Genomic DNA, 13,093 nt, shown 5'->3' with positions numbered 1-13,093 from the left:
TAGAGATATTAAGCAGAACATGAAGCACAAAAGTTCTGAATGCTTCTGAACAGATCCCATTCTTCCTTGAATCACAGGTAGAAATAGAAGTCAAATTTTGACATTAGGTCCCGAGAAAGAATGGGAAATCTGGGACCACCGGCCAGGAAGGCCGGGCAAGTCTGAATCCAGGATAGGGAGGGGTGGCACTGCGGCACTGCGGCACAGCTAGTGGAGTTACTGCTTCACAGTCCCAGCCAACTGGGCTCTCTAACCCCCCAGTGCTGTCTGACTTGAGTTCGCATGTCCTCCCTGTGATTCTTGGGAGCTGTTTCCTCTCACACATCAAAGACATGCAGTTTGATGGGTTAATTAGCCATTGTACATTGTCACTAGTGTGTGTAGGTGACCAGCAGAATCCGGGGAAGTTGAAGGAATGCAGGAAGAATAAATGGGATTAGTGTAAGATTAGTGTCAATGGATGTTTGATGGTCAGTGCAGACGAAGTGGGCTGACAGGCCTATTTCTGTACTGTACAACTCTATGATACTTTATGGCTCTATGATATAGCAGGAAGGCTGAAGTACAGCAGGGCTGGAATTGAAAGTTAAACAGAAGTGCAGGCATCAGGTACAAAGGAAACATACCTAGAAATGATACACGAAGACCAACAACAGAGAACAGAGGCTGAAGAGTAGGTTTTAGAGGACAATAAAGCCTATTTACTGTTGAACAGGACAATTGAATAAATGAACAGAGCATGGGCACAGTGGTCAATAAAGGAGAAAACACACTTGACAAATAAGATTGTACATAAATGACAGATAACAGGTGTATAAAATCTGATTACAAATTAGTAATTATAAGATTAAATATCAAGAAAAATAATTACCTTTCAGATTCAGGTAAACTTAACCATTTCAAAACAGTGAGTACTCTTTCTTCAAATGGAATAGATCTGGAATATGCAAACAGTTACATGAAAAAGTGACACAACAAAGATAAATCCCTGCCTGTATAGTGATGCAATAATGCATTGAGTACTGTTGTCCAACAGCTACTCTGAAACTTAATAAGATCTAGGGGGATATATTAAGTTGTTCTAAAGAACATCTGCTGGATAATGCTACGCCAGACTGAGATGGTACAGATTGTCTATAAATGTGTACTTCCACTTCAATATCATAAATATACTGTATTGTCCATCCAACACCAAAAGTATGCATCTCAATTAGGAGTCATTTGCAGGGAGAAATTTTACAAGTAACAAGTATTGTACATTAATTCATTCATTTACAGAATGTGAATAATCCCCATCATCCACTACCATCCCAGTCCCTAAGAAAAACAAGGTAATGTGTCTTAATGACTACCGCCCTGTGGCTCTGACATCGACTATCATGAAGTGCTTCAAGAGGTTGGTCATGGCACACATCAACTCCAACCTCCCAGACAACCCCGACCCACTGCAGTTTGCCCACTGTCGAAACAGGTCTATGGCATACACCATCTCCCTGGCCCTACATTTATCTCTGGAGCATCTAGACTGTAAAGACACCTACATTAGACTATTGTTTATTGACTACAGCTCTGCCCTTCAATACTAATAATTCCAAGCAAACTCATCTCCAAACTCCTAGATCTGGGACTCCCTTTGCAACTGAATCCTTGACTTTCTGACCAACAGACCGCAATCAGTAAGGATAGGCAGCAACATTTCCGCCACGATTATTCTCAGCACAGGTGCCCAACAAGGCTGCTTCCTCAGCCCCCTACTCTACTCTCTATACACTCACAACTGTGTGGCCAGTTGCTGCTCTAACTCTATCTACAAGTTTGCAGATGACACCACCATAGTGGGCCATAGGTCAAATCACGATGAGTCAGAGTACAGGAAGGAGCTAGAGAGCTTAGTGGCATGGTTTCATGACAACAACCTTTCCTTCAACATCAACAAAACAAAAGTGCTGGTCATTGACTTCAGGAAAAGGGGTGATGCACATGCTCCTGTTTACATCAACGGTGCTGAGGTTGAGAGGGTTGAGAGCTTCAAGTTCCTTGGAGTGAACATCACCAATAACCTGAGCTGGTCCAACAACGTAGATATCACGGCCAAGAAAGCTCACCAGCGCCTCTACTTCCTCAGGAGGCTAAAGAAATTTGGCATGTCTTCTTTGACTGTCACCAATTTTTATCAGTGCACCATAGAAAGCATCCGATCCGAATGCATCATGGCTTGGTATGGCAACTGCTCTGCTCGTGACTGCAAGAAACTGAATGGAGTTGTGGGCACAGCTCAGAGCATCACGGAAACCAGACTCCCCTCCAGGGACTCCGTTGACACTTCTCACTGCCTCAGTAAAGCAGCCAACATAATCAAAGACCCCACTCACCCTGAACATTCTCTCTTCTCCCCCCTCCCATCGGGCAGAAAATACAAAAGCCTGAAAGCACGTGCCACCAGGCTCAAGGACAGCTTCTCTCCCACTGTCATAAATCTATTGAATGGTCCCCTAGTACAATAAGATGGACTCTTGACTTCACAATCTACTTCATTATGACCTTGCACCTTATTGTCTAACTGCACTGCACTTTCTCTGTAACTGTAACACTTTATTCTGTACTCTGTTATTGTTTTACCTTGTACTACCTCAATGCACTGTGTAATGAATTGATCTGTATGAATGGTATGCAAGATAAGATTTTCACTGTACCTCAGAATATGTGACAATAATAAACCAATTTATCAACTTAATGCTGGCAAGGCAACATTTTTTGCCCATCCCTAATTATCCTGGAGATTGGTTAGCAACCTTCCTGAACTGCTGCAGTCCTCGTGGTAGGGAATTTTGGGATTTAGACACAACATCATTCAAAGAGTTAAGAGTGGAGCATACACGTATGACTAAAGAAATTGCTCATCACTGGCAGAAAAACAGCTGGCCAGTCCATAAAACAAGATTATTCAACAATAAAAATAACTACCACTCAGCAGGATATTTCTAAGTCAGAATGGTATGCTATATAGAGACACAGGCTGTTTCTTGTCTGAGGAGCTATGAAAGAAATTGAACATAATGCAAAGATCAACAAAGATCCCACTCCTGTCCTTGTGACAAAGGGAAGGTGATTAATGAAACAGCTGAAAATATTTAGTCCTGAAATACTGTCTGGAGAAACTCCTACAATGTCCTGGGGCTCAGATTATTGAATTCCAGCAACCACATCCACCTTCCTGTGGATGTAGAACGATTCCAGTCAGTAGAAATGCTTTCCTGAGATTCTCACTGACCCCTTGAAGCTACACTTGATCAAATGCTGCCAAAGGAAGTCACTCTCACCTCATCTCTGTAATTCTGTTCTTTTATTCATGTTGGACCAAGGCTGTGATGAGCTCTGCAGATGGATGGTTCTGGCAGCTCATACTGAACAACAATGAGCTATGCCATTTGACGGTATTGCCAATGATACATTCCATCACTTTGCTGATGAGTCATAGAAGACCAATGGAGGTGTAAGAAGGCCTGGTGTAAAGTCTTTGAAGGAGAAAGATCCTGAAGGATCTGTACAGTGTGAGTGTGGAGAGGTTGTTTCCTCTTCTGAGAGCAGATTGCAAAACAGTGCAGCTAATAGTGACGCATGTAGTAGAGCCACTGCCTCATAACCCCAGTGACCTGGGCTCAATCCTGATCTTTGGCGCTGACAGTGTGGAGTTTACACGAATTCCCTGTGACCACATGGATTTCTTCTGTAAACTCCAGTTTCCTCCCCCATCCTAAAAATGTGTGGGTTGGTAGGTTAATTGGCCACTGTAAATTGCCCCTGGGTATGTAGGCGAGTGATATAATCTGAGTAGAGTTAGAACATAGAACATGGAAAAACTACAGCACAATTCAGGCCCTTCAGCCCACAAAGCTGTGCTGAACATGTCCCTACCCTAGAAATTACTAGGCTTACCCATAGCCCTCTACTTTACTCAGCTCCATGTACCTATCTAACAGTCTCTTGAAAGACCCTATCGTATCAGCCTCCACCACCATTTCCGGCAGCCCATTCCACGCACTCACCACTCTCTGAGTAAAAAACTTACCCTTGACATCTCTTCTATATCTACTCCCCAGCACCTTAAACCTATGTCCTCTTGTGGCCACCAATTCAGCCCTGGGGAAAAGCCTCTGACTATCTACCCTATCAATGCCTCTCATCATCTTATACACCTCTATCAGGTCCCCCCTCATCCTCCGTCTCTCCAAGGATAAAAGGCCGAGTTCCCTCAACCTGCTTTCATAAGGCATGCTCCGCATTCCAGGCAGCATCCTTGTAAATCTCCTCTGCACCCTCTCTATGGCTTCCACATCTTTCCTGTAGTGAGGTGACCAGAACTGAGCACAATACTCCAAGTGGGGTCTGACCAGGGACCTATATAGCTGCAACAATACCTCACGGCTCCTAAATTCAATTCCCCGATTGATGAAGGACAATACACCATATGCCTTCTTAACCACAGAGTCAACCTGCACGGCCGCTTTGAGCGTCCTATGGACTTGGACCCCAAGATACCTCTGATCCTCCACACTGCCAAGAGTCCTACCATTAAGACTATATTCTGCCAACATATTTGACCTACCAAAATGAACCACTTCACACTTATCTGGGTTGAACTGCATCTGCCACTTCTCAGCCCAACTCTGCATCCTATCTATGCCCCTCTGTAATCTCTGACAGCCCTCCAAACTATCCACAACACTTCCAACCTTGGTGTCATCCGCAAACTTACTAACCCACCCCTCCACTTCCTCATCCAGGTCGTTTATAAAAATCACAAAGAGTAAGGGTCCCAGTACAGATCCCTGAGGTACACCACTGGTCACCAACCTCCACTCAGAATACAACCCTTCAACAACCACTCTGGATCCATACTGCAATGTCCCCTTGGATCCCATGTCTCCTCACCTTCGCCATAAGCCTCGCATGGGGTACCTTATCAAACGCCTTGCTGAAATCCATATACACTACATCTACTGCTCTCCCTTCATCGATGTGCTTAGTCACATCCTCAAAAAATTCGATCAGGCTCATAAGGCAGGACCTGCCCTTGACAAAGCCATTCCTAATCATATTATACCTCTCCAAACGTTCATAAATCCTGCCTCTCAGGAGCTTCTCCATCAGTTTACCAGCCACTGAGGTAAGACTCCCCGGTCTATAATTTCCTGGGCTATCCCTACTCCCCTTCTTGAATAAGGGAACAACATCCGCAACCCTCCAATCTTCCGGAACCTCTCCTGTCTCCATGGACAATGCAAAGATCATTGTCAGAGGCTCCGCAAACTCCTCCCTCGCCTCCCACAGCAACCTGGGGTATATCTCATCTGGTCCCAGCGACTTATCTAACTTGGTGCTTTCCAGAAGATTCAGCACCACCTCTTTTCTAGTATCTACATTCTCAAGCTTTTCAGGCCACTGCAAGTCCCCACTACAATCCCCCAGGTCTTTCTAGTATTCATTAAGTACCTCCGCTATTTCTTCCTGATCCATACTCACTTTCCCACTGCTGCACTTGATAGGCCCTATCCTTTCTCATCTCATCCTCTTACTCTTCACGTACTTGGAGAATGCCTTGGGGTTTTCCTTGATCCTGCCTGCCAAGGCCTTCTCATGTCCCCTTCTGGCTCTCCTAATCTCTTTCTTAAGCTCCTTCCTTTTAGCCTTGTACTCCTCCAGATCTTTAACATTACCTAGCTCTCTATACCTTTTTTATGCTTTTTTTTCCCCCTTTTGACTAGATTTATTATAGCCTTTGTACACCACGGTTCCTGTATCCTATCATGACTCCCCCGTCTCATCGGAACATGTCTATGCAGTGCTCCACACAAATATCCCCTGAATATTTGCCACATATCTTCTGCACTTTTCCCAGAGAAAATCTGTTCCCAATTTAATCTTCCAATTTCCTGCCTGAGAGCCTCATAATTCCATTTACTCCAAGTAAACACCTTTCTAGCCTGTCTGTTCCTATCCCTCTCCAGTGCTAACATAAAGGAGATAGAATTATGATCACTATCACCAAAATGTTCACCCACTGAGAGATCTGACACCTGACCAGGTTCATTACCCAATATCAAATCAAGCACAGCCTCTCCTCTTGTAGGTCTATCTACATACTGTGTCAAGAACCCTTCCCGAACACACCTAACAAAGTCCACCCCATCTAAACCCCTCACTGTCTGGAGATGCCAGTCGATGTTTGGGAAATTAAAATCCCCCATCACAACAACTCTGTTATTCTCTTACCTTTCTAGTATCTGCTTCCCTATCTGCTCCTCAATAACCCTGTCACTATTGGGCAGCCTATAAAAAACACCTAGCACGGTTATCGACCCCTTCCTGTTCCTAACCTCCACCCACAGAAACTCCATAGACAATCCCTCCACGACGTCCACCTTTTCCACAGCCGTGACACTACCTCTGATCAACAGTGCCACTCCCCCACCTCTCTCACCTCCCTCCCTGTCCTTCCTGAAACATCTAAAACCCAGCACTTGAATCAACCATTCCAGCCCCAGAGCCATCCAAGTCTTCATAATGGCCACCAAATCATAGCTCCAAGTATTGATCCAAGCTCTAGGCTCATCCGCCTTGTTCACAACACTCCTTGCGTTAAAATAGACACATCTCAAGCCTGTCTGAACACGTCCCTTCTCTATCACCTGCCTATGGTACTTAGTCCTAGCCTCCTCTATTTGAGAGCCAAACACCCCTTCCTCAGTCTCTCCAGTACGGATCCCACTTGATGGGAATGTGGGGAGAATAAAATAGGATTAAATGTGGGATTAAGTGTGAATGGTGGTTGATGGTTAGCATGGACTCAGAGGGCCAAAGGGCCGGTTTCTTTTCTATATGTCTCTATAAGAACCTAGAATGAAGAGTTAATGTTTATAAATGAAGGGCCGCACAAGGAAGAAATGGGATGGAACTTTTTGATGGTCATGAGTCTTTGGAAATTTTGCAAAGGGTGATGGAAGTAGTGTCTGAATATTTTTAAGGCAGGTTTAGATAGACATTTAGCAAGTGGGGGTGAAAGGCTACAGGAGCAGGCCAGGAATGCAGACTGGAGATTACATCCAGATCAGCAATGACATTGAAAGGTGGAGAAGGCTAGAGGAACCAAATGGCCTACTCCAGCCCCTGATTCATATGTTCATATGTTTGACAACATGAAAAAGCAATTTAAAAAGTGTGCAGGATCCTTGGCTTTATAAATGGAGTATAAAGATAACAAGATTATGTTCAGCCTCTATAGAACATAGTTTGGACACAACTGGAATACAATGTCCAATATTAGGCAGCACATTATAAGAAGGATGTTAAGGTCCCAAAGGAGGTTCAGAAAACATTCAGCAGGTTAAAGGCTTCATTTATATTAACTGTATTCTACAAATTCTACAGGTGGGGTGTAAATGAGAAACGTAAAAGCCTTCATTGTCACCCATCAATGAAAATTCCACGAGGAACACGAGGGGCTTGGCTTCTATTGTATTCATGAAGTGTACTTAACCAGACCATCTGAGTTTACAGTTTCATCCCGTAAGGAATAATTAAAATTAAAACCTGAAAATATTGATCCAAAGTTAGGATGAAATTATATCCTAAAATAGAAATGTCATTCTTAAGCTAAATGAAAACTCAAGATAAATAAACCCACCACCCCCTATGCCACAACTACATTGTAATTGTCACACAATGTGCAGGATATATACCACCGTCCCTGACACCCCCCCCACCTCCCCCCCCCCACACCACACCACACACCGCCACCCCACTGTCACTTGTATGAGACGCTGATTACCTCTCACTGAATCAATTCCTGGCCCAGTTTGTCTATATAAGCTGTTCTTCCCTGACTTGCTGTGATTACTGAAGTTTCCTTATTGCAAAATCAAGTTTTATTTTTAATATCAAAAAGCTTGCCAATGATTTTATCTAAATTTGAACAAGTTAAACAGTAGGTGCTCTTTCAGCATGGCATGACACAGTCACATTCATTTCACAATTTCCCAGCAAATTTCATCAAGACTCTCCATACTATTTGCATATGTTGTAATGCTTACGAATTGTATTTTGCATATTTGTTTGGGTACGTTCCATTTATTTTAACCTCCGATCCAGGCCAGAAGAAGGTACCTGCTTTCAGACCCTGATACATGGCGGTCAGCCAGATCTGTGAGAAGAACAAAAGCCAAATGAGTACAAGTTTAAGTGATCAATGATTCATAGGAAAATTGTTATGCCAGCAGAGGTTAGAGGATCAGCTCATCGGAACACTACCCTTTGACCATCATGTCAATGGGTGCACTTTTTTCTGCTGCTTCTGCCTGGCGGTGTAACTTTGGACATTCCTGGGTGGACATAAAATGGAGTCCGTCTCACCATTAAATAGATTTTTATTGATTGATGTAAACCAACACTAAACTGTTAAGAACTGATGCAAACATACTGTGCCAACAGCACTTACATTTTCTGGAAGGATCCAGCAGCAGAATTAGATAGAAGTAAGATCCATGCTGATGATGGAAACAAAAAATTGAGTATGTGAAATTTAATAAGACAGGGACAATTGGAGAGACAATGGGGTGATAAAAACCCTGAAAGCACTCAGAAATGCTCAGAAGGCACCAAAACAATTATTTGCATCTGTTGCAATATCTACTTATTGACATTTACATATTTTCCAAGATCTATGGGGCAGGGAATGGAAAAACAACTGCGAGCAAGTGATGAGAAGTGCAGCACCCAATCCCTATTTGATGACAGCTAGTTGAAGTGATTTCACATGTGCTACCTGCATGCAATACCATTCAGCATACTTTGCACAACAGCCCACATTGGAGTACATCCAGATGGATGTTAAGACAGGCAAGCTGGCAGCTCACTGGCGCCATCACAGGTTGAGCTAGTCCTCGGCTCTGTCTGGGTAGCAGGCGCCATGATGGTGGACTATATAAAGGTCTGTACTGCCTCTTTGAAACAGTTTCTTGCATTAGTGTAGAGCTGTGTCCTGAGTTAGAATTGAGATACTTTTCATCTTGTAATGCCTGTATGTGGCAACTCACATGTGCCATGTCATTGTGTGCTAATGGAAGAGGCTCTGATTCTCAAGTCATTGCTACTCACACAGAAGATCCATAATTCAGTGTGGCAGAGAGTGGCAGAAGTAGTTCCCACCTGAAACAAGCTTTATTGCAATACTCAGTAATGCAAGAGTGGCATCTTTTTGACACTCACCCTTGCCACTTCTGCTGATCTTCACACAGCTTCCAAACATCATGTGAATGAGTCCCCGAGATGATAGACAGCAAGCCGTATATGTGCAAGGTTATATGCAAGGACACTGATTCATTTTGGTGGAAGTGGGTTCTGCTGTCATTGATAATTTTGTTATTTACCGGAGTAAAGAGTTAGTGTGTTCAATTATTAGCATTTTAGGCATCCAATGGTAAACTTTCTGAACAAATGGTCCCATCTTGTAAATCTTTCTGCTGGAAATATTATTCTGAACATTACAGATCAATATCAGACTAAGCACCCCAGGTTAGAAGTAGCATTACCAGAAGGTGCTGGGCAATTATGAACATTAAGACTACTCAAATATTCCTCACACAGAACATTACAGGAATTGGGAATTTTTATGCCATTAGCTTGAATCATTTCTTACTGAGATCCCAGAACTAATATCAGCCCAGTACATGTTATATATTCCTTTCTGTATAGTTTGAAATTGCACCTTTTTTTTAGGATTAATGGGAAAATTAAGTTTTAAAATTAGAATTTAAAATACAATTTGCCTCTAGATAACTCATTATATGTAGCCCTTCATCCACAAACAAAGTTTCACTTTCACCAGTAAAATAAGAAGGGAAAATCATAAATTTAGAAAATCTGAAATGTGTATCAAAACAAGAACAGAAAAATAATCAGCATATTAAACAAAAGATAGGTTTGATGAAAGATATACATTCAAAATGCCATACCTTTTTTTATAAATGCTGACTGACCGGCTATGTGTTTCTAGCATTGTCTGTTTTTACTGTTGTAACCTGTACTTAATAATCTTTTACCATCAATATATAATACACAATGATGTGTCCCAGTTCAAACGCTCGCTTTCATACTATTCCACATATATAAAGCTTATAGACCCAGAACTGGCCTAAAATGTAAAAATTTCTAATTATATGATACAGAAATATTAATATTATACTTACTGGCTGCCCTCCCCACCAAGCTGGGTTGTTCTTTTCATCACCAGACAGAGAGAAGGACATGTCTAATTTGAAATCATACATTTTGTTGTCAACTATGCCATGTGTTTCTGGATACAGTCCCTAAAAAAAAGTATATTGATTGAAATAAAAGTACATTGACTTAAGATTAATTGAATTCATCATTCTTTAATCAAAGGGTAATTATAATGAAGAAATATATAACAGCAAGGTAAAGTGGAGAACAGGGAGGAGTGAGAGTTCATACGTTGTTAAACTTAGCCATATGTAAAGTTAGAGATGAGTTCTGATGCAATTTGGAGTCAATGGTATTCCCCTCAGATCCCCCTTTTGAGTTTTTTTTAAAGAGGTGACCAAGAGGATTGACAAGGGCAGGGTGGTAGACAATGTCTGTGTGGACTTCAGCAAGGCCTTTGACAAGGTCCCACATGGTAGGCTGGACCGGAAGGTTAGAACACATGGGATCCAGTGCGAGCTAGCCAATTGGATACAAAATTGGCCTGGTGGAGGGAAGCAGAAGGTGATAGTGGAGGGTTGTTTTTTCAGATTGGAGGCCTGTGACGAGTGGCGTGCCGCAGGAATCGGTGCTGGGTCCCCTGTGTTTGTCATATATATTAATGATTTGATTGAAAATAGAGATGGCATGATTAGTAAGTTCGCAGGTGACACCAAAATATAGTGGACAATCTAAGGTTACAACAAAATATTGGGCATACAAATGTGGGCATGTGAATGGCAGATGGAATTTAACTCAGACAAGTGCAAAGTGATGCATTTTGAGAAGTTAAACCAGGGCAGGATATACACAGTAAATGTTAGGATCCTAAAGAGTGTTGTAGTACAGAGAGACCTAGGGGTACAAATACACAGTTCCCTGAAAGTGGCAACGTGGGTAGACAGGGTGGTGGTGCCTTCATCAGCCATGGCAATGAGTACAAGATTAGGGATATCATGTTACAGTTGTACAAAACATTGGTTTGACCACAGTTCATGTGTGGTTTTGGTTGCGGTTCTGGTATTGTGTGCAGTCCTAGTCGCCACGTGATAGGAAGGATGTGATTAAGCTGGAGAGAGAACAGAAAAGATTTACAAGGATGTTGCCTGGATTGGAAGGCTTGAGTTATAAGGACAAATTGGACAGGCTGGAATTTCTTCCGTGGAGTAACCTTATAAAGGTACGTATATACAGGTTTGAGGGGCATAAATAGAGTAGATAATCACAGTACTTTTCTCAGGGGAGGGGGATCTAAAACTAGAGAGCAGAGGTTTAAGGTGAGAGGGAAAAGATTTAAAGAGGATCTGAGGGGCAAGTTTTTCACACAGAGGGCAGTGGTTATATTGAACAAGCTGCCAGAAGAGCTGGTTGAGGCAGGTACGATTACAATGTTTAGAAAACGTTTGGACAGGTACATAGATACAAAAGGTTGAGAGGCATACGGGCCAAATACATAGAACAGTACAGCACAGGAACAGGCTCTTCAACCCATGATGTTGTGCCAGACTAATTAAACTAGTAATTAAATACCTAACTAAACTAATCCCTTTTGCCTGCACAACGTCCATATCCCTCCATTCACTGCATATCTATGTGCCTACCTAAGAGTCTCTTAAATGCCTCTATTGCATTTGCCTCCACTACAATCCTTGGCGGCACATTCCAGGCACCCACCACTCTCAGTGCAAAAAAACTTGCCCCATACATCTCCTTTGAACTTACCCCTTCTTACCTTAAATGCATGCCCTCTAGTATTAGACATTTCGATCCTGGGAAAAAGATACTGTCTGTCTACTCTACCTATGCCTCTCATAATCTTATAAACCTCCATCAGGTCTCCCCTCAGCCTCTGCTGCTCCAGAGAAAATAACCCAAGTTTGTCCAACCTCTCCTTACAGCACATGCCCTCTAATCCAGGCAGCATCCTGGTAAAACTCTTCTGCACCCTCTCCAAAGCCTGTACATTCTTCCTGTAACAGGGTGACCAGAATTGAATGCAATACTCCAGATGCAACCTAACTGGAGTTTTATAAAGCTGCAACATAACTTCCCGACTCTTGAACTCAATGCCTTGACTGATAAAGGCAAGCATGCCATACACCTTCTTTACTGTCCTATCAACCTGTGCAGCCACTTTCAAGGAGCTATGGACATGGACCCCAAGATCCCTCTATTCATCAATACTTTTAAGGGTCTTGCCACTAACAGTGTACTGTCCCTTTACATTTGATCTCCCAAGGTGCAACACTTCACATTTGGCCAGGTTGAACTCCATCTGCTATTTCTCCTCCCATATCTGCAACTGATATATATCGCATTGCATCCTTTAGCAATCTTCTGCACTATCCACAAAACCACCAATCTTTGTATTGTCTGCAAACTTACTAACTCACCCATCCACATTTTCATCCAAGTCATTTATATATATCACAAACAGCAGAGGTCCTAGTACGGATTCCTGGAGAACACCACTAGTCATGGACCTCCAGCCAGAATAAGTCCCATCAACCACTACCCTCTGTCTTCCATGGGCAAACAAATTCTGACCAAACAGCCAATTCACCCTGGATCCCATGCATCATAATCTTCTGGATGAGCCAACCATGAGGGACCCTGTCAGATGCCTTGCTAAAATCCATATAGACAACATCCACAGCTCTACCTTCATCAATCACCTTCGTCACCTCCTCGAAAAACTCAATTCAAGTTGATAAGATGTGACTTGCTCCACCCAAAGCCACGCTGACTGTCCCTAATTAGGCCATGGTTTTCCAAACGCTCATAAATCCTATCCCTAAGAATCCTCTCCAATAGCTTCTCTACCAATGACGGGAGA

At 42.7% G+C, this 13,093-nt stretch overlaps 1 protein-coding gene across 1 annotated transcript in view; it reads right to left on the bottom strand.

The window, feature by feature from the left end:
- LOC127575212 (ectonucleotide pyrophosphatase/phosphodiesterase family member 3-like) overlaps positions 1–13,093 on the bottom strand; it is an 80,966-nt gene that overhangs the window by 40,352 nt on the left and 27,521 nt on the right. The window contains exons 5-7 of the mRNA XM_052024917.1: positions 10,245–10,364; positions 8,091–8,200; positions 872–937 (exon numbers count right to left, since the gene is read on the bottom strand). Coding sequence (XP_051880877.1) covers positions 872–937; positions 8,091–8,200; positions 10,245–10,364 — 296 coding nt within the window. The remainder of the gene's footprint in view (positions 1–871; positions 938–8,090; positions 8,201–10,244; positions 10,365–13,093) is intronic.

The sequence above is a fragment of the Pristis pectinata genome, chromosome 10 (genome assembly GCF_009764475.1).
Source record: "Pristis pectinata isolate sPriPec2 chromosome 10, sPriPec2.1.pri, whole genome shotgun sequence".
NCBI classification, from domain to species: Eukaryota; Metazoa; Chordata; class Chondrichthyes; order Rhinopristiformes; family Pristidae; genus Pristis; species Pristis pectinata.
This window is presented reverse-complemented; position numbering and strand designations above follow the sequence as displayed.